Source organism: Aphelocoma coerulescens, chromosome 26, assembly GCF_041296385.1.
Source record: "Aphelocoma coerulescens isolate FSJ_1873_10779 chromosome 26, UR_Acoe_1.0, whole genome shotgun sequence".
NCBI lineage: Eukaryota > Metazoa > Chordata > Aves > Passeriformes > Corvidae > Aphelocoma > Aphelocoma coerulescens.
In genome coordinates this window covers 2,722,141-2,747,856 of record NC_091039.1, presented here as the reverse complement: position 1 = coordinate 2,747,856, position 25,716 = coordinate 2,722,141, and the positions used below count along the sequence as shown (strand labels likewise).

At 58.8% G+C, this 25,716-nt stretch overlaps 1 protein-coding gene across 1 annotated transcript; it reads right to left on the bottom strand.

The window, feature by feature from the left end:
• Window positions 1–241: 241 nt before the first annotated feature.
• On the bottom strand, window positions 242–9,015 carry PTPN7 (protein tyrosine phosphatase non-receptor type 7). The gene is made up of 9 exons (XM_068995782.1): window positions 8,847–9,015; window positions 8,324–8,507; window positions 7,833–7,917; window positions 7,225–7,301; window positions 4,861–4,998; window positions 4,005–4,115; window positions 3,317–3,474; window positions 1,816–1,929; window positions 242–1,267 (listed from the first exon to the last, which is right to left on the bottom strand). Exons 1-9 carry the CDS (start codon window positions 8,975–8,977, stop codon window positions 1,174–1,176), a joined length of 1,092 nt encoding a protein of 363 aa, XP_068851883.1. The 5' UTR covers window positions 8,978–9,015; the 3' UTR covers window positions 242–1,173.
• Between the last annotated feature and the right edge of the window lie 16,701 nt (window positions 9,016–25,716).

The following is a 25,716-nucleotide window of genomic DNA, read 5'->3' as shown; positions in this document are numbered from 1 at the left end:
CTTGTGACATGGGCTGGCACAGACTGGGCAGATCCCATCTCCTTCCCAATCCTCACTGCCCAAGCAGGTGTGTGATGTGCATCAGCCAAGGGCAGCTTTGAATAGCTTCAAAATACTTCACAGAATATTCCCATCTCAGTGCTTTACGCCAAAACGTTTTTCTGTCTTCTATTTTTCCCTCCCTGCATTTATCAGTGAAAAAGACAACTGAATAAAACCCAAATATTATTTTGTTCTGATTTCAGAAAAAAAACACCCCAAGAATTCAAAATCCCCACCCTCATGTAACAACAGAAGGCAACTGGGAACACATCACTTGCAAACTGCGCTTGGGACTCTCCCCTGCTAGGGAGAGGGCAGGTTCGGGTTGGGTAGGGGAGAATTTCTTCCCTGAAAGGGTGGTGAGGCACTGACACAGGCTGCCCAGCGAGGTGGTGGAGTCACCATCCCTGGAGCTGTTCAAGAAACAACTACACATGGCAATTCATGATCCAGTTCAGTGGGCACAGTGGGATTCGATCAGAGGTTGGACTCAATGACCTTGGAGCTCTTTTCCAACCTTAATAATATTCCATGGTTCTACTTTAAGGCTGTTGAGAAGGTGTTGGCTGAAGGTGGAGAGGAAAGCAAGCTACGGAACGCTGTTAGCCGACCGTGCGCCAAGCCACCAAGGTGTCTTCAGCAAGAAGAGCTTCATGGTGCATGTTTGGAGCAAGCCCAGCCCTGCCCACAAAGGATGCACAGCCAGGACAGAGGCTCCATTTATTTCGGGGTAGTTCTACCAGCGCTGCGTCTCACAGGGTGAACATTTGAGTGCAGCTGAAAGGCAAACTGTGCTCCCGGCGCTTGCCAGCTGCAGTTCCTCTGCACAGCTTGCTCTTCTGCTTCAGGATCTTGCACCTCTCAAGCCAAAGCCTCTTTCTATGGGTGAAATCTGCCTCGAGCCGGCAGCAGTGGCCACCTCGAGCACCCACCGCACACCACACCTTGCTCATCCCCAGGGTCCAACGCCACCGTCCCCGTGGGTTTGCTCAGCTGTACTCATCCCGAGGGATGTTCGTGCTGCTGCTCTGTGGCCTGGCAGCATCAGGAGAGGTTTTGGTGAAGGTGTCCCCCGAGGCTGGTGCAGGAGAGGTCAGAGCAGGGAGCCAGAAGCCCGGTGGGAGCCCTGCACTAGTGGCTTCCCCCCTCTGGCAGCTGGGAAGCGTAGAGAGCTAGTGTGTGATGGAGGAACTGGTACTGCTCGCTCGTCTGGATCATCCCACCTCTGCAAGGGAAAGGCAGGGCTTGCTGACACTTCACCAAACACAGAACCCTGTTCCCAGCTCTCTGCTCCCAGGGCACAGATATTCCTGCTTCACCAGCCACGTCAAGATGCCTCTGAAACAGGCACCAGAGCAGCCCAAAGAGTGCAGAGGTTCAGAAGCATTGCTGGGCTGTTCAAAATGAGATTAGCAACTGATTTGGTGCTAGTTTTTTACCTGTACTTCTTGAAAAGTGGCCAGATGGAGTGTTTCTGGGTTTAGTGGCTGAGCTGGAAGGGAGGAGCAGATGGCTGCCAGGTTCACAGCCCCTTTACTCTCCCTCATGTCCTCAGGTCAGAGCTACAGCAGCTCCGACAGCAGAACCAGCCCGGCACTGGGAATTGTTTGCCATCCACACATCTGCATCCTCCAGCAACCCTTCTGGTTTCCATCAGAAATAGTCCCCTTGGGATGCCCATCCCCACGTCTCTGCCACATCCCTCCCACACCCCTCCACCCAGGCCTCCAAGGAGCCACCTGCTCTGAGTACCCACCTGCTCTGAGTACTCACCTGTCTATGCGGAGATGGCACACGATTCCAAGGATATCCACCTCCCCCTTGTCCTTCAGCTGCTGGCACCCGATCCTGGTGGCGATGAAGCAGCCGGTGCGGCCAATGCCTGCGCTGCAGGACAGACACAGCTGTGCTGAGCACCGACAGCATCCACTGCCCACACCTGCATCTTGCTGAGCTGGATGCACTCCTGGATTGGTTTGCTGCTGTGATTTCTTCCTAGAGGGATGAGGGGGTCCTGGCCCCAGCTGCCAGACCAAGCTTCTCAGCCAGGCACCAAAAGCTGTGGGCTGGGGTCACTCTGCCATGGCAAGGAGTTCTTGCCGTGTTGCACAGCAGCTGAAGCTGCTCTGGAAGCACAACACCAGTCTGTGCCCCATCCTTGTGCAGTGCAGGGGGCTCTGCAGCCCCTTCCCCTCCCAGATGGCCTCTAACCCCAGCACTCCGCCTGCAGCAGTGCATGCTGAGCGTGTTCCACAGGGACAACCGGGTGCTCTGCTCCACTGTCCCCAAATTCACTTAACAAGGAGAGGAAATAGGCAGAGGCCACATCCTGCAGGAGGGCTGTCCTGAAACCTGGCTCCACATGCAAGCCACAGGCCATGCTTGGTGACACAGAGAGCAGGAATCACAGAATTACAGAATGGGTCAGGTTTGAAGGGATCAGCCTTGTGATGCCATGATGATTTTTTGCCTTTTCTTTTTATATACCTCTTATGTATTCCCAGTATTCTTAGCATACATACTTGTAATACTTTAAGCCCGATATCTTAACATAGTCCTGGTATTCTGCTAAGCAAGAAGACCAAACATCCTAAAAGGCCTCACAGCTGGAGGCCAAAAAGCCTTACGCTATCTTGAGAAACCAAGGCCCCTCTAGAAGATATCCTGTAAACTAGGATTAAGCCCATCTGGGAGGAAATACTTTAGAATAAGGAGGTGTCACACCATTCATTTAAGCTCCTCATTGGGGAATCTTGGTCAGATATGCTAATTTATAAGGTGCAGAAGATTATATATGTGATATACCGTGTGTGTGCATTTTGGTATATTCCACCTTCACAAACTGTTGCACCATAAGGATCCTTATTAAATCCCGAAGTAAAAACCCTTTTATCCCTTAACTGTGTCTGGCTCATAGTTCTAGGACCAGGGAAAAGGCATCACATGGGGTCATCTGGTTCCATCTCCCTGCTCAAGCAAGGATCTTCCAGAGCCAGAGCTGTGGGTGTACGGTGGGGCTGGTGGCTGGGTCCCAAATGCAGACCTCTCCTGCTCCCATCCTGCTGCCCATGGATGCAGGATATGCCACCATCCTGCTGCCAGCACAGGAGCTGCTGGTTGACAGCTCTGCTGTGGGGTGGCTGTGCCCCAGGATTTCTTCACCACAGTGGGACCCATGCATGAGGACTAACACGTGGGATTTTCCCCTCAGGCATTTGCAGCCTGACCCCGAGGTGAAGCACAGACAGGGCTCAGGTGAGGTGCAAGCCCTTACCTGCAGTGCACCACGATGGGCCCTGGGCTGGCTGCAGTCTGCAGAGTCTCCTCCACCTTGGACACCAGGTGCAGCAGGGGCTTGGCTGACTCGGGTGTTTGCTGGTCCGGCCAGGAAGGGAAGAGGATGTGTTTGACCTTGCGGCGTTCCTTTTCAAGCTTCTCCAGCACAGAACAAAGAGAAATCGGGATGTGAGAGCAGGGGCCAAATGAGACATGGAGCGCAGCTCCAGCAGAGGCCAGGCAGCCTGTACCCATCTCTGCCACCCTCCTCCAGAATCCCTCTTTGAGCCTCTGCCAGACATGAGGGAGACACCCCTGGGCCAGAGACGATGGATGTGTCCCATCCCAGAAGACGAGAACAGATGCAGAGTGTTCCAACACTGTCGCCAGCGTCCAGGCAAAGCAGGATCCTTTAGGCTGGTGTCAGCCAGAGAGTACAGAGAGCCCATGGGGCAGAGCCCAACAGCACAGTGCACAAACACCGGGCTGGTGGTGCTGCCCAGCTGACTCCTTCTCCTCTGTACCCCAGGGCTGGGTCCTGCTCCCCTGCAGCCTCCCCAGGCAGGAGGGGCTCCTGAGAATCATGGACCCTGCTCTTTGCTGTCACACAGCATTGCCATCTCACTAGACATCCCAGGGGTGTCAGGGGCACTGCTGGGCCCCAGCGTGCTCCCTCTCTGACCCACCTGGATGGAGAGCTCCCGGACCACGTACTCCACAGACTCGCTCACTGCCTGCACGCGGATGGTGAAGGGGCCATAGGTGCCCTCCTTCTCAGGCCAGTAGTGGACGCATTTCTGGAGAACAAGGCAGGTTTGTGGCTGTGGAGATGCTCAAGGCACCTCCTGGATGTCTGAACTGTGCTTGGGTCAGTGCTCTTGGGAGGGGGCATCATTGTGGGGGTGGTAGGAGAGCGGGGAAGGTGGATGTAGGGTGATACAGAGGGAAAGCAAGGAAGGGATGGATCCCTGTCCCTGCACCTGCTGCTCTACACCTTCTCCCATGCCCTGCCCTGGCTTTCAGGCCTCAGGGATGCACAGCCTTCCTCAGCCCTGGGAGCTTCCAGATGCAGCAGGACCCAGGGCACAGGGAGGCTGTTGGGAGAGAAGGGAGCAAGGATGTGGCCAGGAGAATTTCCAGTTCTCAGCTCCCCCAGGCGGGTGCTGTCAGCTCCATCCTGGCTGGATCCCCTGGCTGAGAGCTCCCAGCCCAGGGGAGAGCTTGGGGGGCCAGAGGGGCACTGCTGCCCACTGCTTCTGCCCCGTCCCCAGGGCTTTTTATCCTATTATCCAGCTGGTAAAGCGTGCCCAGGGCACACAGCCATGTGAGGAGGAAAATCTTTGCCAGGTAGGGCCAAGGCTGCAGCCCTGGGGCTCTCTCCTCCACTTGTGATCCATCAGGGAATCCTCTGAGACGAAAGCACACTAAGTGGGTCCACAGACCCCATGTTTGGCCCCACACAACCCTCTGCTGTCATCAGCACCCCACTCCCCCTGTGCCCCTGGCTGGGCGGTGCCTGAGCCCGGGGAGGGTCAGTGGTACCTCCTTGCGCTCCTGGAGCTCGGTGATCATGACGATGAGAGGCACCTCCTCCTGCCACACCATCTCCCAGAAGTCGGTCACGGTGTTCAGCAAGGGTCCCTGCGTGGCAATGTACTCCCGGGGCCGCCCCGCGTAGCCCTGCCCAGCACACGGCCCGTCAGGGAGGCTGGGGGGCCTCGAGGGGAGGGCGGCCTGTCTCCAGGCCACTCCGGCCCTCATGAAGCTTTTCTGCCTCTACAGGCTGAGCCACACATGTTGGTTCCTACTAAACCTGTCCCTAAAATGCTTTTATAGATCTGCTGAGGAACCCCCAGGCTTCCCCCCCATCCCGCTGGTCCCCTCACCCAGGAGCAAGCCCGTGAAGCTGGCCTTGTACACCCAAGTGCCTGCAAGCATCCCCAGGCTATCAGTGTGACAAGCGTGATGGATGTGGCAAGGCAAAGCTCACACAGGGAGCTGCACTCCTCACTGTGGGTGTTTCTACAAGGACAAGCAGGAATCCCTGTTTCACAGCTCCAAGCATCTTCTGTCTCCAGTCACTTCCTGTCCTAGTATAAAACTGCTAAAGGTATCAAAAATCCAGGCCTTTCCAGCAGTCCCGTTAATGGTTTGGTCTCACAAGAAGTCGCACTGGCTCAGCTAAGGGACAGGAAGGTTCTCAGGAACATTTTGCAGAGCCCTATTTTCATGCCTCAAGATCATTTTTTTCCTAGGAAACATGATTTTCCATTCAGGAGACCTGGAGGCGTCAACCCTGGGAATTCCACCTTCTCCCCACCACCCCATGCTCAAAAACACTTCATGGAACACCATCAGCAGGAAGAGCTTCAGTCCCAGGTGGGGCTGATGTGATCAAAGGCTTGCAGAGCCCTCCCAGATTCCTGTGCCTCCCAGGCATGCCCAGGCAGGCTGGGTTGCTGATTTTCTGACGTGCCCACAAATTCCTGCACTGCTACACCCTTGGAGAGGTAAGGGGAAGGCAGGGGTCAGGAAATGCCAGCTGCACACAGGGGTGTGTGGGCACAGGTGTGCTCAGGTGTGTGTGCCAGGGGGACGGGCAGCACTGTCAGCACTCATGTGAGACACAGGGGATGCCAGGCACAGCCCGGGCTGTAGGGACAGAGTGCCAGTGTCAGCTGGCATGCAGCTGCACGCTGCCAGGCTGCCTCGGGAAGACACAGTTCCTCTGCTGCCCGTGGTCATGCTGCCCTCACACCAGACAAGCCTCCCAGCAGCTCTGGGTGCAGTGCTCCTGTCCCAAAGCTGCTCTGACCCTCCCGTGGGGTGCTGGGTGCTGCTGTCTCAGTGGATCTCAGCCACAAGCACCATCAGAAAAGAAATGCTCCTCAGTGTCCTTCAGCTCCAACCTGCACCCTCCGAGCACCTCCCAGGGGTTTGTCTGCCACCCCAGACAGCACTTTCTGTGGGCTGCTTTCCCAAGCCTTGCTTTCCCAAGCCCTGCTTTCCCAAGTCCTGCTTTACCCCTCACTGCCAAGTGCTCACAGCAGCCACGGCCCCACCTCTGCTTCCCAGTGCCCTGGCCAGTCCCAAGGGAAAGGTGCTGAAGATTAATTGCTCAGAAAGAAGCCTGCCCACCAGGCAAAGCTGGCACCTGGCTGACACGAGATCCCGTCATGGGAGAGACTGCAGCCTGGAAGGGTTTGCACAGGGATGGATATCAAAATCTGGTTGTCTCAGTAACACCCTAGGGTCTGGGGACTTCTCAGTCTCTGGAAAGGGACCCCACTGGGTGCCAAAAATAAGCCACACCCCACCTTCATTAGCTCTCCTCCTGGGAAATTGCCACAAGCTCCCTGAGCAGAGAGGAGATCCCAGGATGTGTGAGGTTTGAGGATCTCTGAGCTGCCATAATCTGCTGACACAGCTTGCCTCCCATGGCTTTTCCAGACTGTGGGCCGGTGTGTGAGGAGGAGATGGAGCAGCCCCTGCAAGGGAGCCTGTCGGGGTGCTCCATCTGCCCAGGAGCTGAGAGCAGCTCCCTCAGGAGACTCTCCCCCCAAAAGGAACAGTGTGTCTGCCCTGCACAGCTGGAGCCACATCTCTCCAGCCCCAAAAGGGCTGGCAAGTTAAGTCTGCTACCCTGGGGCAGCCACAGGACACAGGAATCCCTGTTTCACAGCTCCAAACATCCTCTGTCTCCAGTCACTTCTCCTCATATAAAACTGCTAAAGGTACCAAAAACCCAGGCTTTCCCAGCAATCCTGTTAATGGTTTGGTCTCACAAGAAGTCACACTGGCCCAGCTAAGGCACAGGTGACAGTGTCTGGCACGTGTGACCCAGTGTGGCAGCTGCAGCCCAGTGCCTTGTGAGTCCTGGGCTGCAGGCCCCGGCAGGACACTCACCGTGATGTAGTTGGCATTTATGTAGCTCTCTTCCTCCTGGTTCCTGGCCCTCCTGAGGCAGACCCGGCTCTCAGGATCTGAAAGATGTCACAGGTATTGCCCAAGGGACTGATCCTGCCTGGAGGCTGAGTCCTCCTGCTGCGTGCCATGCTCAGAGCTGCCTGCACCCTCCCTCACACCTGCTCTTGTCCCATTCAGCCTCCCTGTCCTGGCAGGGCACAGCCTGGCTGCAGCCCAAACCTGCATGGTGAGCAGGTGGGGTAACTCACCCCCAGTGACCCCCCAGGACATCCCCACAGCACCTGACCAGAGCCCAGCTGAGTCCTTCCAGAACATGCTCAGCCTTTACACCCTTAGGGCCACGCCCTGGGGACAAGTAAGGCCCCAGTGTGCTGCACACCCACCCCAGGGACAGCTCCCCATGTGCCACCCCACAGCACTGTGCCCACCCCCTGGAACACGGCACCCAGCTCCTGCAGCACGGGCAGTAGGAGCAGGCAGGGCAGAACCCCAGGAGTGCCCACCCCAGTGCCAGGGCTGCTCTGAGGCACCCTCACCCACAAGCAAACACAGGCAACTGGGAGGCAAAGGGACACAGTGGCACATACTGGGGAGAATGGTTTTGTATCTGTCCTTGAAGGCACGTCCAGGGATTTCCAGCTCCTCCGGACTCACGAAGTTGGGTGGGATTTTCTGCAGGGGGAGAAACCAGCAATAAGGGAAAGCCCCTCGCTGCCACTGGTGGTGGCAGACCTGGTCTCCCAGCAGGGCAGAGCTGACCCAGGGGCATCACCAGAGGTGCCAGCTCCTGGGATGAGTCCAGCTGTGGTGGGACTCCTTCCAGAGACGCAACCTTGGGAGAAGAGGGTGGCATGGGAGGGCAGGACAGGGTTTTCCAGGCACTCCAATGGGACATGTGTGCACCAAGGAGCAGGTGGTACCCGGGCACCCCTCTCCTCTGTGTGCCCACACCCCCTGCCCTCCCACCGGGGCTGTGGGCCACAGCTGGGCTCAGAGCCTGATGCTCACCCCTGTCAGTCCCACCACCGCCAGCCCCTGCCACCCTTCCTGTGAGGAGAGAGAGAGGGAATCATCGCACCGAAAACTCCTCCTGGAGCTGTGCCAGGCTCTGGGCGTGCTGCTGGAGCTCCTGTTTCCTCAGCACGTGGCTGGATGTCCTCAGAAACTTCAGTGTGATGTCCCGTGGTGTGCAGACAGGCTGGATGGGCTCCACGTTCCCTAGAGAGCTCATGTCCAGCACTAGTGACACATTGGAGCCCCTCCTGGAAGGCAGAGGGGTCCCTGGCTGACCTACTGCCATGCTGGGACAGAAGGACAGCCCACCCCCCGTATCATCAGATAAAACCACCCCACACTGAGCAAAAGCCAGATAGACACCCCGGCAGATGGGGAACAAGGAACGAGCTGATCATTTTGCCTTTTGGCTGGGAAGCCCCTGAAGGACGGTGTCAAGATTTGTCCTGGGCTGGGTGGGGGCCAGGGCTGCCCCCACACTCAGACCTGGCACCTGCACAGGCTGGCAGGCAGAGGGCTGGCAGGAAGGAATTTTAGGGGAGCTCTGGGGATGAGCAGTGCCACGGCCAGGGTGGAGCCACACTCACCTCTCCTGGAGGCGCACGTGCTTCTTGGCAGAGGGACTGGGCTTGTCCGGCTTGTCCATGTCTGCTGCAGCTGCCCGGGCTGCCAGGCTGCCCCTATGAACTCTGGAGCACACCAAGCAGGCTTGGACCATGCTGCAGCAGCCACGGAGTCCTCGTCCTGAAGCACAGTGGGGGGACACGGGGGGCCCTCAGCTCCTGGGAAATCATGGAGCCATCAGAGGAAAAGCAGCTGGAAAAGAAAAGGTGGATGTGAGAGGCTGGGTGGAGCCCCTGGCAGATGGTCTGCAAGCAAGGGATGGGTTTTAAGTCCTCAGTTGTCCTGGAACCAGGAACCCCAGCCCCCGTATCCAGGCAGATGGAGAGCTCCCAGCACATCCACCCTCAGGGATGCCTGCAGCACTGCAGCCCACACGGGCACCACTGGTGATGCTGGGCATGGCACCAAGGAGCACCTGCTTCCCCTGAGGGGAGGACATCCACTCTGAGTGGTGGCAGGGTGTGGTCTGGTTTGGGGGAGCCCCAGAAGCTCTTCCCCTCCATGGAAGCACATGCCCTGTGTTTCCAGCCCTTCCCCATCACATCCCCCTGCTTCGGCCTGGGGACACGGTGGGAAGAGTGAGAGCTGGAATGTGTGAGCACAGCAGCGTCCAGCAGGTGACACGAGGTGGCTGTAGCCACCACACGGAGTCTGGCCATCTCCTGCTGCATGGAGACACAGAGCAGGCACCCTCAGCAGCCTCATGGCTCTGGCAAGGGAGGGATGGCCCTGGGACAGCCTCCTCCATCCTGTGGGTCTCAGCAACTGTCAAGAGGAAACTGCTTTATCTGGGTGGTTGAGCAAGAGGCGATGGGGCAGCCCGGCTGGGGAAGGTGCCAGACACTCTCCATCACCAGCCGCGGGTCAGCCCCTGCAGGGCCGGGGACGTGCAGGTGATGCTGATTCACTTCCAGGCAGAGCTCCTCACGGGGCAGGCAGCACCCTGGGATCCTGAGCCTCCTGCTCATCCCCAGCTGCCTCCATGAGGAGGAGACAGACCCACAGAGACAGGGAATGATGCAGAGTCAGAGCTCTTGGTGGGCGAAGAGTGGGATCCCAGGCAGCCCATCTGCTCAGGGAGCTCTTGTGGAGAGCCGGGGTCCACATGGTGCTGGGAACACAGCTAGGGCAGGAGCTGTTCCCCATGATTCCCTGCTGCCCGGTGGCATTTCTGGGGGCGGCAATGCCACCACTGCCACTCATACCATCCCCATGCCCCATGCAGGGTGTCCCGGTGCTCTCCAGGCAGGCAGGACAAGAGCAGCTCCTTAGCAGGAGGGGCAGCACCAGGAGAGATCCTGACCAGAGACAGCCCAGCTCCCATCCCAGCAGCTGTCCCTCGCACTCCAGCCAGGAAACACCTGGGAGATGCCCTCGCCAGCAGAGGGGCCCTGGGAAGTACCTCGGCTGCCAGCACCTGCAGGGAGAGTGCTCACATCACCTGCCCAGCATCCCAGCCCTGCCTGGGGCTGCCCATCCACGAGCACATGCCCACCGCCCCTGGGCACCAGGGCCCGGCGCTGCCCGGCGGGGGTCTCCTCTCCAGCGGGCAGCGTGGCTGGGCTGGGGGGCTGCCTACCTGCTGCCCTGTGGCGTGGGCTGGTCGGTCCCGGCACAGGCCCGCAGGCACCGCGCGTGTCGGTCTGACACCACGGTTTGAAAGTGTTCAGGAAGCTGCTTATCAAAGGAGCTGCTGCTTCTGCTGCTTCCTCTCCCTCCTTCTCCCCCACCCCGGCTGCCGCCCACACACATACCGGCCACATCTCTGCAGCTCGGCTCTGCCGGGCCGCCTGCACACCCAGCCCTGCTCCCCACCGCCCGACCTTCGTTCTGCGCCTGTGGCCACGGCCTGGCCTCCCCCAAAACCCTGGAGTGTCTCCACAGGCATCTCCGATGGGGCTGGTGGGGTGTGCTTGATGCCCTCTGTGATAAGCCATGACCAGCACTGGTGTCACACATGGGGCACAGAGGGACGGGCAAGGCTCAGCCGTGGGGGGCCACTGGCAGGAGGGGTGAGGCAGGATGCTTGGCATGGTGCAGGGCTGCTGCTCTGGGGGCACCAGACCCCGCCTGCCCCACAGGGAGCCAGAATGAATCCTCCCATGCCTGCTGTCCTGCCCGTGTCCTCTTGCCCAGGCTGTGCCCAGCTGCCCCCATCCCGCTGTGGAATGTGCCAGGGCTCGCTCAGTGCCTCCCACCTCAGTGCCTGCCCCTGTGCAGTGTGCTCCTTGTGCCACCCCACCGTCCCCCAACCCATGTCCATGTGGGGACACCCCTCTGCACCCACAACCATCCCTGGGTACCTCGGGGGAAGATGTGTGGGCTCCCCCTCCCCAGCAGGGCAGGGCAGGAGTGTATCTGGGGAGGAAGGTCCTTGGCTCAGGGGTCTGGCTCAGGTAGGACAGGTCTGCCCTTGGGGCACTGCACATCCTTCCTGACGCATCCTCACGGTTCTTCCTGTTTGCTCTTGCCCGGGCTCTGCACGCTTCCTTCCTCCTCAGCCCCCACCCCGCTGCGCTGCAGCAGCTCCCGCTGCTTCCCCCAGCCACACGCACCCCAAACACCTTTCCTGTGTCTGCTCCGTGGGCTCCTCCCGCTGCTCCGCGGAGCCCCGGCCGGAGCCACCCCAGCCCAGCTCGCTGTGGTGACCGTGCTGTCCCTGGGCCGTGCGGTGCCCGCTCACCTCGCTGGAGAGCTGTGTCCGTGCACGCCTGTGTGTGCTTGCAGGTGTGCCAGGACATCTTCCCTGGACAACCCTGGGAGACCCTGCCAGTGCCACCTTCTACCCAAGGGTTAGGAGATCAGAGGGCCCAAGCTCCAGAGCAAAGTGCTGGGCTTGGCCAGCAGCAGAACAGCCTTATCCTGGAGCAAAGGCCACCAGCGCCTGTGTCTGACCTGCAGATCCTGGAATGGCCAGAGGAGAGACTGACTGGGGAATTGCTCCCTGCCCTAGGTGGGATGAGAGAACATGGCTGTAAGGCCTAGAGGCAGCCCCACCACACACTGCCCTTCCTTCCCACCTGTCCCTGACGGAACTCAGGAATTGCTGGGATGACCAGCACTGCAGGACTTAACAAGGTGGCTGCATAAACTTGCTCTCAGTAGGAACCAGAGTAAACAAACAGGGTTCTGTGCTGCAGTAGCAGGCTGTCAGACATGCAGAAGTGTCCCGAGGCTGGGACTGTATCTGCCCTCTGAGTGCAGAGGGCACCTGTCCCATCTGGGTGTCTTTGAGCTTAAGGGATTCCTGAGGATGCAGCCAAGATGCAAACCCCTGGAGCTGCTTTTCCTGCCTTTTGCCGATCTGATCTTGCTGCCTCCTCACTGCCCTGTTCCTCTGCCACTGGTGGACAAGTGGGGGACAAGCTCAGTGTGGCATTGGGGCAGATGCCACAGGGCCGCCAGCACATGGAAGTCACCAGGAATGAGTCAGTGACACCTGTGTGCCCACACTCCCTCCCAACATCCCCAGCTGCCGGGCACCTGTGACAGGGAGAGTGGGGACAGCTGGACCCTCACAGACCTCATAGGGTCCAGGGAACAACCACAAATCTGCCAGCACCCTAGAGGAGCAGAGCAATGGGGCTGTGACAGCGGGGCTGTGACAGCGGGGCTGTCCAGGGTCCCTCGCTGGACCCAGGAGGCACCACAGCACATCCTGATCCTCTGCACAGAGCACAGTGAGCAGGAGACCCGGGACAGCACTGGCCTTTGGGAGCTGGGTTTAGGCTGGTTTTCCCCAAAGGGAATGGGAACCTTTTACCAACACATGATTTTCTGCAATACACAAACTCCAGCCAGAAAAGGGGTATGGAACGAAGGCTTTTGTGGAGGCCAGGAGCTCCCTGTGCACTGCTCGTCTCAGTGATCTGTGGCCCAGTGTGATTTAAGAGATTTGATGGGCATTTCAAAGGATTTCCGCAGTAAATCCCTTCTTCCTCCTGCCAGGTTCTGCCTTGGTCATGAACTGCCCCTGGATGCTTCAGGAAAGATGCTGATGCACTTCCTTTCCAAAATTGCTTATTTGGTTCCACTCAAATTTGGTCATGACAATGGACCATGCTCAGGGTAAAAAGAGGAAACTGAGATGCTGGGATGCAGCGTATCCTGTGCCTCTGAAGCATCACAACACCAAGGTACTCATGCTCAGGGATGTCCCCAGAAAAGCCCTGCAGCACTTTCCCTGTGCTGCTCACAGACCTCCCTGTGCTGCTGGCTTGGCTCTACCAGTCATGCACGTGCCTGTGCAGGACACCCAGGATACAGCCTCTGGAATCCACACCTGGTCCCCTTTGGCTTTTCCTTATGCAGAAAACTCTGATGGCGACTGAAGGGCCTGTCCTGGCCATGGCAACTCACCCAGGATAGAAGGAATGCAGGAGGGAATGTAGGCCAGGGATGTGCCATGGCCCAGGCTCCTAGGAGCAGAAAAGTCTGCACTGCTGAGATGTCCTGACCCTTAGCTGCCTCTGATGGTGCACAGCTGGACCCCAGTGTGCTCCCACCTGCCAGCACGGCTGCTCTTCCTCCCTTCTGCTGAAGCACCAGCATGCTGAGGAGGTGCATTTGAAGGGAGAGCATGGGAGGGGACACAGACCTGTGGAGACCCCCAGCACGAAAATGAAGGTACTGGTGGAAAACAAGGCATGAGCTGGTAGAGACAGAATGGATGTGAGAGAGACCAGAAGCAGATGGAGCCAGAACACACTGCTTGACCCAGGGCATTTTTCAGCTCTCAGTGCCACTGGGACAGCAAGCTTCCCCCCGTACCTTGCTGCACCCACCTACGTCTGGTGCCCTCCTGGGAATGACACTTGCCCCCTCCTGCCTGCCTGCTGGGGCACACAGCAGGTGCACACCCACACGTGCAGAGCAAACATCCCTGGTCACTCATCGGTGCCCACCCGTGCGGGTGTGCAGAGACCTCGGGCAGTGAAGTTCAGACATGACCTCCCTCCCTCCCTCCCTCCCCCCCCAAAATGCACTTTAGGGCACATCACTTCTGGCCACCTCTGAGCCCCTGCTTGGAACATGATGCTGCCAGCTGGCTGCTCCTGAGGGACACCAGCTGGGTTTGCAGAGGGGTGCAGTGGGGAGCAAAGAGCTGGGAGATGCTCTGGCCAGGGACTGTGCCTTTTGTGTGCAGCCGTGCTTGTCCTGTGTCACATCACCAGCTCTGCACCAGCTGCACCAGGCTGGCCCAGGGAGCAGAGAGGGAGCTGCTGGAGCCTACAAGCAGGGACTGCTGGGGCCAGGGAGGACCTGGCTTTGAGGACAGATGGTGTCCAGTCTGGGGGCAGATCCCAAGCCAGGGTCAGTGTGCTGTAAGGACAGGATCAGGACGCCAGGACAGCCATTGCAATCTGGTGTCAGCAAAGAGGAACCTGACAGTCTCCGGAGGGTGAAACCCAGGAGGGGATGGGAGGAAGCAACACTGAAGGAAATGGCTCTGGGCAGGGGGTCCCATAGGGTCACTGCTGTGCCCCTCACCTTCCTGCCTCCCTCCCCTGGTGGGGAAGGACTGGTGAGGTCCCAGAACAAGAACATCCCTTGTCCCCCAGCACTCCTTGCTGCTCTGACCTTGGTGGCAATGGGGTGTCAGGGGTGATGATGATGCCCAGAGTGGTGCTGGGAGGGTTGGTGATGGAGGGATGGACATGGAGGGAAGAGTCCCAGCTGTTACCACAGCAGCCATTCAGCCTGGCCCAACCAGGGATGTGCCAGACATGGGATCCCCTGTGTCCTCTGTCTGTGGACATCTGTGCATTAGGATTATCTGTTGGAATGTAAGGACTAGAGAGCTCTGTGACAGAGTCTCAGGGGCCTTGAAGGGTCTGTATAGCTGTGGGTTTACTTTCTGCAAGATATAGGGACCCCATGGAGTAGTTGCCCTGGGGAGGAAGATCTGGATTTATCCCTGACTGGTACTTGCTGTTTGTTCACTTGCATTTTAAAACTCCACTTCCATGGGGTCATCTCGCACCTCTGGCCATGATTTCACAGCCAGTTCCCTTGGTGCAAGGAGCACCTTCCAGCCCCAGACTGGGACCTGTTTTCCCACTAATGACCAGCCAATCTTTATGCCCATTTCTGCCCCCCCAGCCTCCTGAGCACGGGGTTCCTCATGCAGCCTCCCTGCCCTGATACACACACCCCAGCACCTCTCCTCACCCCCTCCAGACAGGAGGTAGCCCCAAAGTCACCTCAGCCTAGGCAGGCACTGAGCTGGCACCCAAAGCACAGGCGCTTCCCAGTGGTCTCGCTCCCCAGGACTGCCTACCACACCACGGCTTGGTCCCATCAGGCCCCTTCACCTCTGGGTCCGGCACTCAGGAAGGGCTGGTCCTGCTTCCGTTGACACGACTGGGAGTCAGGATGTCCTGCAGGCTTTTGGAAATTAGCCCATCTCCTCCACTGCCTAAACATCGCTCGCAGGCTTGAAGGTGAAGCAGCTGCCTCGGGAGCGAGCAGACGCTGTGCGAGCTGGCCGATCGGCTGCCGGCGGGGCAGAGGAGGACGGTGCGGTCATCCCGAGCATCCCGCGGAGCCGGCCTGGGGCAGCGAACAGCCGAGGTGCGGCACCTTACCTGCGGGGCCCGACCCACCCGCCCGCCGGCCTGGGGACAGCCCGGAGCCGGGAGCGGAGGGAAGCAGCTCCGCAGATTTCTGTTCCGGAGAGCAGCGGCTCGCTATTCCAGCGTCCTCCACGGGAGCGCGTTCCCAAGGACAGCCCCGGCAGAGCATCCTCCCGGGCTGGCGGGGCTGCGGGAGCTCAGAGCCCGCAGCGCAGCGCTGCCGGCCAGCCTGGACGCTCGGGCATCCCGCCGGGATGGAGCTGACCTGGGCAGCCACTCGGAGGCAGCGGATGTGTGACCTTTCTCCTGTGGCCGACGACGGTCTGTGCAGAGTTTGCTCTTGCTGTGGCTTGAGCTGGGAGCAATGAAGCAATTGCTGGTTCGTTTTGGCAAGGCATTGCCGCTGATCCTGCCAGCCCCTGTGCTTCTGCCCTCTCCTCAAGGAGAACCAGAGGAAGAGTTCAGGACCTGGATTTCCTGCTTAACTCCTGGGTTGTTTTCTTCTTTGAATCCCTCGGTTTGTTCAGCCTAGAGAAGAGGAGTCTGACAGGAGATCTCACTGAGCTCTTCAGCATCCTCATGAGGGGCAGTGGAGGGGCAGCTCCAGTCTCTGCTCTCTGTGACCAGGACTAGCGGGAACAGCTGGATCTGTGTCAGGGGAGGTTTAAATTAGAAAGGAAAAAGTTTTTCACCCAAAGGGTGGTTGAGCACTGAAACGGGCTCCCCTGGGAAGTGGTCACAGCTCCAAACCCGTCTGAGCTCAAGGAGCACTTGGACAAAGCTCTCAGGCACAGGGTGGGATTGTTGGGGTGTCTGTGCAGGGCCAGGAGTTGGACTTGATAACCCTGATGGATCCCCTCCAACTCAGCCTATTCTGTGATTCTATGACTGCTGAATAGAACCACTTTTGGTTTCTGGAATTAGATACCCTCCTGTATCTCCTGCAAACAAGCTGAGCTTTTGTCCAAATTTGCCAGCAGAAGGGCAGAGCAGGTGAACCACCAGCACCGCTGGGCTGAGCTAACAGTGACGCAGAACTGGCGTTGCTGTGGACTACAGAAGGTGCCTTGGCACAGGAACAGCTCCCCTGGGAAAGGTGATCTCCCAGACTGAAAGTGCTTGGTTTGCTCCTCTCCTCATGTGGGAAGTAGCTCCCCCCATTCATTCTACAGTGGAGTAATTGCATGGAGGACTGTTCCTAAGCCAGGAGTATAGAACAATGAAATGACAGAAACACTAAGGTTGAAAAATCCCTCTAAGATCCTCAAGTCCAGCCATTAACTGAGCACTGCCACGTTCACTAAATCATGTCCCCAGGGGGTGAGGGTAAAGGGGATCTAAGCCAACACGTGGGACCAGACCTCCAAGTGCTGAGACTTTGACAATCTAGCCAACAAATGCCACTGGAGAAGCCACAGAGGGACGGCAAGAGCCACAGAATGACTTGGTCACCATGACAGACTGCTGGGGACACAGCCCCCAGCACCTGTGGCAGCATCTGTCTCATCCACGTGTCACTTGGGCTTTTTCTGTGCTTCCCTGGATGCCTCCAAGAGAGCTGTGCTTTTAGAAGATGCTGTGTGCTTCAGTTTCCCTTGGGGAGTGAGCTGTCCGCCTTGCTTGGACACCTGCAGGGCACACACACATCCTCTCGGGAGGCTCCAGACCACAGAACTGCCTGCAGAACCCTGCGAGCTGTGTGGGCAGGAAGAAGTCTCCTAGGAACAGAAAAACCCCCAGCTCCTCTCATTCCTCACAGCACACAGGGCAAAGCAGGTCTCAATGAAAAAGGCACAAAAAGGCCTGAAAATCCTGAAGACTCATCACGTTATTCCTGTTCTATGTCCCTTGGCACGCTGTAGCAGTGGGGACCTCAGCAGCCAGCACGAGGGCTGAGCCTTGTGCCCTGCTGGGTTTGTCCAGCACAGCCCTGCTGGCCCAGTCCCTGGGGGACTCTTGAGCCTGGTGACCTCTTGAGCCTGGTGACCTCTTGAGCCTGGTGACCTCTTGAGCCTGGTGACCTCTTGCCGGGTGCAGGGGCCATTATCAATAACAGGAAACGAGCTGGGCAGGAGGGGCAGGGGAGAGAGAGACCCAGAAAGAAAGGAAGCGGTTAGAAAGCTGTCACTTCCATTTCTGCTGCAAGAGAACCTGCTCCCACGCACCGACGGGCGCGGGGGAACAGTGCTGCCCTTCCGCAGCCTGATCTGCTCTGGGATCTCCAGGGAGTGCTTGTGACGAGGGCACAGATCCTCGTCTGGCCTTTGATAACAGCTAGAAAGGTGGTTAAAATAGCCCATACTCAGCCAATGTCTGGTGCAGAAACAGTGTGTGGTGAGCCCAGCCGCTGGCAAGGGAGTCACTGCTGGGGGTTAGGATTCTTAACCTTGCTAAAGACAGACTGTGCACGTGATGCTGCCCGTGTCCTCTGGCGCTGGCACAGGATGGGTCTGTGGATGCAGCTGCCTGGGGCCAAAGGGCCAGGGAGGATGTGCCAGCAGCTTTTCTTTTAGGACAAATATCTTCACTGAAAGGGTGATCAGGCACTGGCACAGGCTGCCCAGGGTGGAGTCAAAGGCACATAAATATGGCACTTGGGCACATGGTTTAGTGGTGAACATGGCACTGCTAGGGCAGTGGTTGAACTTGATGATCTTAGAGGGCTTTTCCAACCTGAACAACTGCATGATGATTCTTGCATAGCAAGAGGCAGAGTCCCTGACAGCCATGGCACGTCCCATCTCTGTCTGGAGGAGACTGGCCGTGGACGAGCAGAGGCAGCCAGAGGGCAGCAATGCAGAGATGATGGATCTGCCCAATGCTGCTCCTCCTGCCCTGAGCCACAACAGAATGTGGGCCTGGCTGCTTTTGAAAGCTGTTCTGGATTGTGCTTTCTGGCCTCAGACATTCAGGAAGCTGCTGTGTTGGGCCATGCATGCTCCTGCTGAGAGATGCTGTGCGAGTCCTCTGAGTCCTCTTGGTTTTGCTGCAATTGTGTGGCCGTAGGTGTGAGCCACGGGAGTTTGCAGCACATGGGGTCTGCTTTGTCCCAGTTCCAGGCATCAGAAATGCTCATGTCTGCTCACAGTAGGGAAGCTATGGTGCTTGGAGCCACAGCTGCCCAGATCTGGAGGAAAAGCAAAGAAATTGTGAGCTTTTTAGTTTCTTTTCTTCTGCTGTTGGGGCTGAGAGGGGTCCCTAGCTGCTCTGGGGCTGGGGACACCTTTCCTGCCAGCAAGTCCAAAGGTGGAGCCATGGAGCTTTCAGCACTGGAGGAGAAATCGAGGCAGCAGCTGGTGTGACCAGAGCCCCAGATGCAGCAGAAGTGCTGGGGTGCTTGCCTGTAGTGCTGGGGCCCAGGCCTGTGATACCAGGACAGGGCAGGAGAGATCTGTGCTGCTGGCGAGTTGGGGAGAGGATGGAGAAGCACCAGCTGAACACTCCCAGGGCTGCAGAGAAGGGTGCAAGGCAGCGAGCTCTGCTCTCAGCTGGGGCAGGCCACCCCTGCCCTGCCATGCCACCAGCCAGCTTGGCATCATAACACTGTGGCAGATCACATCCCACTTGGGCACTACTCCTGCCAGGGGCATCTCCAGCTCCTCTCACAGCCTCCTGGGCAGCTCTGCCTGTCCCTCTCCTGTGGGCCTCCTGAGCCCATCCCCAGAAGCACTAGTGGGGACAGTTCAGTGAGCTTTAGGGTCACTCGACTTTGGGGAGCTGGAGTCCAGCCAGAGGCCCCACAGAGCCCTGATGCAGCACTCTGGGCAGATGTTGTGTGTGGGGCTGTATCCTGCAGAGCTGCCTGGCTCCAGGGCTCTGACAGGACCCCCCATGTGTGCCTCTTGCTCCATCCCTGCAAGGGGCTGGTTCATGTTTTTGTCATGGTCAGAGATGACTAAGCATGTAAGGATCCAGGACTGGACCCTGAGGAGGTCCAGATGGATCCTGTCTCCCACGAGGAGTCAGGAAAATTCAAGCAGTGACAGCCCCCCTGCATGTCAGCGTCCTCCTCTCTGCTGCCTCTTCCCCAGGGATCAGCCAGGCCCCAGGGGCTGACGCGGCACAGACTCTGCCATGACCTCTTTTAACAATGTGCAGTAAAGGAGGGGAAAGGTATGTTTGTCAAGGGAGAAAATATCTGTGTGTTTCCCTGGAGACCTGGTGGGACGGTTCCACCAGCCCTGGTACCCTCCAGGGCAGAGGGGAGTTTCAGTGACAGGCAGGGACAAAGAAGGAGAGCTGGGCAGAGGGCTCCGGGCTGGAGCAGAGGAGCAGCGGCAGGAGCTGGGTGGGCACCACCAGGCAGGGTGGCCTTACCTGTGTGCACCACTGCAGACAGGCTCAGGGGGAGCAGGGATGGACCCCAGGCTGGAACAACACTGAAACTGCTCAGCATCCTACGCACAGTCAAGGTGCATGGCCTGGGCTGGGTGGAGCAGGGCTGGGGGAGAGGGAGACAGCAGGGATGTGCCATGGGGTTCCCTGCCCTGGCACCCTGCAGATCTCCAGCACTGAGCTGTTCCTGCTCCCCAAGCACCAGCCAGAGTGCACTGAGCCCAGGAATGCCCGCTTCCCGGGCTGGGCAGCCTGAGGAGCTGCTGGCCATGCCTGTGATTGTCAGGCCATGGGAAGCTGTCGGTAAGAATCACCAGCCAGGCTGTGCTGCAAGTGGTGTCCTTGGCCGGGGTGCGGCCGCACATTCACGGATGCTTTTGGCCCAGAGGGGAAGGAATAAAGCTGTCTCCTTGTCTTGGTTTGAAAGACAGGTGTCAGCCGAGGAAGATGGGAACCTCCCTTGGAATGGAAAATATGACGCCCTTCCCTCTGAATTATTATAACTTTGAAATTATGGGACTTTCGGGCAAAGACATGGAAAAGGAATAACAGTTCTTTATTAGTGTTTATATGTATGACAAGACAAACAAACAACAGCAGTGGCAGCAACGCCAGACAGAACCAGAACCCGGTGCCAGAACCAGAACACAGTGCCAGAACCAGACCCGATGCCGGTGCCAGACCCCGGTGCCAGTACCAGCCCCCGTGCCGGTACCACACCCGATGCCGGTGCCAGACCCGGTGCCAGGCCCGGCGCCAGAGCCGGTGCCGGTTCCAGACCCCGGTGCCGGTTCCAGACCTGGTGCCCGTTCCAGATCCGGTGCCAGTTGCAGACTCAGTGCCAGACCCGGTTCCGGTTCCAGACCCGGTTCCAGACCCGGTGCTGGTACCAGACCTCAGTGCCGGTGCCAGACCCGGTGCCCGTTCCGGACCCGGTTCCAGACCCGGTTCCTGTTCCAGACCCGGTTCCGGACCCAGTGCCGGTTCCAGACCCGGTTCCGGTGCCGGTTCCAGACCTGGTTCCCGCTCCAGACCCGGTTCCGGTGCCGGTTCCGGTGCCGGTTCCAGACCCGGTTCCGGTGCCGGTTCCAGACCCCGTTCCCGTTCCAGACCCGGTTCCAGACCCGGTTCCGCCTCTCCCGCCGCGGGCCCGTTCCCCTCGCTGCAGTTCCGCTCGCGGCCGCCAGGGGCGCTGGCGGCTCCCGGCCGGGCAGGGCGGGTGCGGTGCTTCCCCCGCGCCGGCAGGGGGCGCTGTGGCGCGAGCTCGGCCGCGTCTCCCCTCAGGCGGCGATGGCGGCTCGGCCGGCGGGAGCGATGGAAAAGCGGCTTCCTTTACAAACCCATGGGGCGGCTGAGCCCGGTGCCCCTCGGGATGGCAGAATGGGCTGTAGCAGGAACCCCGGAGCGGCGGCTGGAACAGCAGAGGCGGCCACACCCGGGGTGACAAACAAAATGCAGCAGAAACTCCGCAGCCATAGCAGCAGCTGCGGGGTGTCCCCGCAGGCACGGGGTGTTGGGTTATAGTGTGACGAAAAACCCGGAGCAGCGGCACAAAGCAGCGGGGCTGGGCAGCGGCAGCCGGGTTTTTGCAAGCAACTGCGGCACACAGCCGGGGAGACGCGCCCTGTGGGAAGGGCAGGGGTTGGGGTCCCGGGTTTTCCCCTGAGGCACCTGAGTAGATGGTGAGGGCCCTGTTCCAGAACAATCAGGTGTTAATAAGGTCCCAGTTCAACAGCAAAGGCTCACCCGCGGTAAGAAAGAAAACAGTAAAAGGGTTGGACTCCGCGGTGGCAGCGAATTCTCCCAGTGGTAGCAGCAACTCGGCCGTTCCTCTGCGATCCGAGAGCGGGAGAGAGTGAGGAGCTGAGCCCAGCCCCTGACCCCCCAGCCAAAATCTCAGGGTATCTCTGCCCTTCCCAAAAGAAAAACCCCCCAGCTAAGAGAGTAGCCAGCTGCACCCTTCCCTCCACCTTGGCCACTTCTTTTATCTCTTAAGTACTGGTTGTTATAATCTCTTAGGCAAAAAATGGGACAAAATTCCCTGAGAGAAAGAAAAGGAAAAATCCTAACCTCCAACAGTCCTGCTGCAGGTCTCTGGCAAAGGTCGCAGCTGATCTTTTGCAACCTCTTCCTCTGCCAGATGTCAAGCAGCAGAACTTGCCTCCTGGACAGGGGTCTGCTCTGGGACCAGGCTCTGTGCAGGCAAGTCCTCTGCCCCAGAGGTGCTGGAAGAGCTCCTTAGAAAACAGGAAACCACTCAACCAGAAGAAGCAGTGAAACATTCCCTTGTTCTGCGATGTTTGTTGTTTTAGGCTCTCCCAGCCAAGCGGCTCAAGCTGAACAGCAGCTCGGCTGATCCCTCTGAGCTGTGGGGCCATTCCTCCAGGCCTTGCTGCAAGCCCAGCCCAACCCAACCCAGCCACCACCCACGAGAGATGCAGGACAGCGTGGCTTTGCAGCCCAGATGCCAAACGTGCTGCTAATGAGAGCCCAGGAGCGGATGAGTAGGCTCGGAAAAGTTTGATGCATCCCCGTTACCAGCCTTCCCTCCAGCAGCAGAGCATCTCTGCTTCCTGGTGTGTGAATGGTAAACTGAGGCAAGGCAGGTGTGTTCCAGCTCAGAGGTGAAAATAGCTTCTGCCATTGCTTTGGGTAGGGACCAGCACTCCAAGTCTGGCATCTGGGCAGGTCTCCAAGCCTCACAGGTGCTCCATGCTCCCAAACCCTCAAACCAGGATGTCCAGTTCAATGGGCACCTCACTGGGGACTCCTGGAGAGACAAGACCGAGTTGTGTGTCACTCTGGAAGGCCTAGTGAATGATCCCACTGACCCTAGTCAAGCAGCAGAGGTTGTGGCTGAAAGGACAGACAGAACTGTCAGCAGGCAGCGGTGGAGGGTGCTGATCCTGCATCCCTCTGCGACCGCCTCACCCATGCTCCAGAACTGCTGCAGCCACCAGGCGAGGCTGAGCCTGTGCCAGCAAAGCCTTTGGCAATCAATGGCTGTGGGACCCGAGCCTGTGGCCAAGATGTGTCCCAAGAAGCAGCTACCGCTGGGATGTGTGACTGCCCACAGCAGCGCCCTGGGGAGCAGTAAGGCTGTGCCAGCCCCAAACATGCCTCAGCCTGAGGAGGGTGGCGTTGGGGCTCCCTGCAGCTGGGCTGGGGGAATAGAACCCAGAAGGGGTCCCCCAGCTGCTCCTGTGAAGAAGCAGAGCTGCTTCTGCTGGGGTCTGGATGCAGAAAGCAGCAAGCACTGCTGACAGTCTACAAGGTGGACTCGTGTTTGGCTCCAGGAGCTGCAGGAGATGCCAGGGAGAAGCCGAGGAGCTGCATAAGCAGGCACTGCCAAGGCTGCGGCCACACACTGCAGGGACAGGAACACCCCTGAGTGCCACACCACAGCATCCCAGGACTGCTGCAGTGCAAAGGCCTGTCCCCGTGCCATGGGACACTCAAAGGTGGCACAGCTACAGGAATGGGTGTGAAAAGCCTCAGTCCAGGGCTTGCCGCTGGATACGGTGGTGGTGGTGGCATTGGTGGGGGCATTGGTGTTGGCACTGACACAGGCCAGGACACATGGGAGAGGGACAGCAGCTGGGCAGTAAGAGGGGACAATGCCCTGCCTGTGAGCTGAGCTGCCAGGCAGATCTCCTTCCTACCCTGTGACATGAAAGATGGGCAGGCTTTGTGTTTACTCCTCTGAAAAAGAAACCTTCCTCCTGGAAACAAAACCTTTTGTGTGCAAATGCACTCGTCTGCAGATTTGTTTTTATACAGGAAACTTTGAACCAGAGGCTGGGGCTTGTTTCGTTTTGACTTGGGATTTTGAGTTCATGGCAGTATTTGGAATTGAGCTGCTTTCCAAATCTGGAGGCTGGGTTTTCACATCATTGCTGAGTGTGGCAGCAGTGTCCAGGGCTTCCTGTTGCTGTCCCTCTCCCTGCCTGCAGAAAGCTTAGCCCAGCTGACGTGGGGATGGGTGCCCTTTGGGGAAAGGTTGAATACCTTGAGTGGCAGCTGAAATGTGTGACCCTCCTTTGTGAGACTGAGAAGGGTTGGGTGCAGAACTCCTCCACCATGAGCTGCACAGCCATGCAGGAACCCTCTGCTCCCATGCCAGGCTAAGCTGGGTGCATCCTGCCAGTCCCTGGCAAGGAGATGGGACCTGTGAAGTCCAGACCTTGCTCACAGCTGGGACTGAAGGAGAGAGGAATTGTCACACTCAGTGCCATGGCTATTGCACCTCCTCTGGCTGCATCCATCGAGATGGGAGTAGGGGCGCCTTGGGACCAGCTTCCCGCTGTCCCCCAAACCCACTGGCAAGACCCTTCTCCTTGCCCCCTGGGAGCAGCTGCCACCCGTTCCCCAGGGCAAGGATAAGTGCCATTCTGGACAAGCCCTTGGAATGCTCTGCACCTCTTGAGCCAATGCACCAGCTCCTCTCCATCCCTCCTGATGAGGGACTGAGGGGCCAGGATGGTGCCTGGTCTGATGGGGCTCAGGGCAGCAAAGCCTTTGGCAATCACAACCCTCAGACACCTTCAGGGCTGGGGCATGGGCTGGATGCCTGTGCTGACTTCATCACTGTCCTGGGGCTCTCCCTGTTCCTCCTTGCAGTGGCAGCATGAAGGGATGCTCACCATGACCAAGGGTCCCCAGCACCTGGCTGAACCCACAGCATGTGGGACAAACTCTGGCAAGGTGTGGGGAGAAGTGAGCCATGCCCAACCTGCAGCGTTGGCACACAGCTCCTGCTCCAGAGTGCAGACCCTTGCCCTCAAGGGGCCACAGGAGACATCCCTGTCCAGCTGATCCCTCCTCCCCAGCATCCTGCAGCTGAGAGCTGGGCGAGCCCAGGCGGGCCTTCCCGCCGGTCCAGCCCAGACTTGAACGTCAGGGCCGTGCACAAGTAGAGTAAACGGGCGAGTGTGAGCGTGCCAAGTTGACACCGCACGCGCCAGGCGCGCAGGAACGGGCTGTGGACCACGCCAGGGACACCCACCAGCTGAGGTACGACTCCCATTCTTTGTCCCTCTCCCTCTTCCCGGATGCATGGTTGGAGCGAGGATGTGTGCAGCAGGGAAAGGTGCAGGGCAAATCTGATGCCACAGCCCCGGGAAAGGCGGCAGGGGATGGGCAGCCTCCGAGCACGGCTGTGCCAGGAGCAGAGCCTGGCACTCGGTGGCTGTGCCTGCACGGGGGGAATCTGGTGCTGGGCCCCTCGGCACGGTGTGGCACAAGTGGGCACTGGGAGCTGCTTCGTGGCTTCTTGGCGTTGTGTGCATGGCATCCTTGCAGCATCGGGCACCCTTGCTGCCAGCCTGTGCTGGCACTGCATCACAGGGTGGGAGCAGAGTCCCACGGGATTGCACAGGCTGTTGGTGACTGGGTGGGTGATTCTGGAGCCAGGTGTTGCCCCAGCAATACTCACAGTAGATCTGGGACCAGCACTGTCCAGGCTGCTCTCAGCCCTTCCCAGCGGGTGCCTGTTGCTTGGCCAGGGGAAGCGGAGCCTGCTCAGCCCCAGGGGCGGCACCCACACCCCGGGGGTGCAGAGCAGGTCTGCCCTGCTCTGCCGGCTTTGGGCGTGCTCTGAGTCACCGCAGCCCTGCGCTCCCAGCTCTGCGAGGCGCCTGGCTCGAACCCGCAGGCATCCCGGGCTCAGCTGCCAGGGCTTCAGCAGCGGGTGGGGGGAGCGAAGAGCATCACCCAGGTGATGGTAACAGAGTCACTCCTGCCACTCCTGGCTGTCCATCAGCCCGGACAGTGTGGCTGTGCCCTGCCCTGCAGGGGGTGATGTCCGCCACTGCCTGCCTGCCCTCCTGCCCCTGCAAAATGGGAAGAGCTCCAAGGTATCAAAGCGTGGGGCAGGAGGCAGCGGCGGTGCTGGCAGGGCTCCATGTGGGAATTATTAAATACT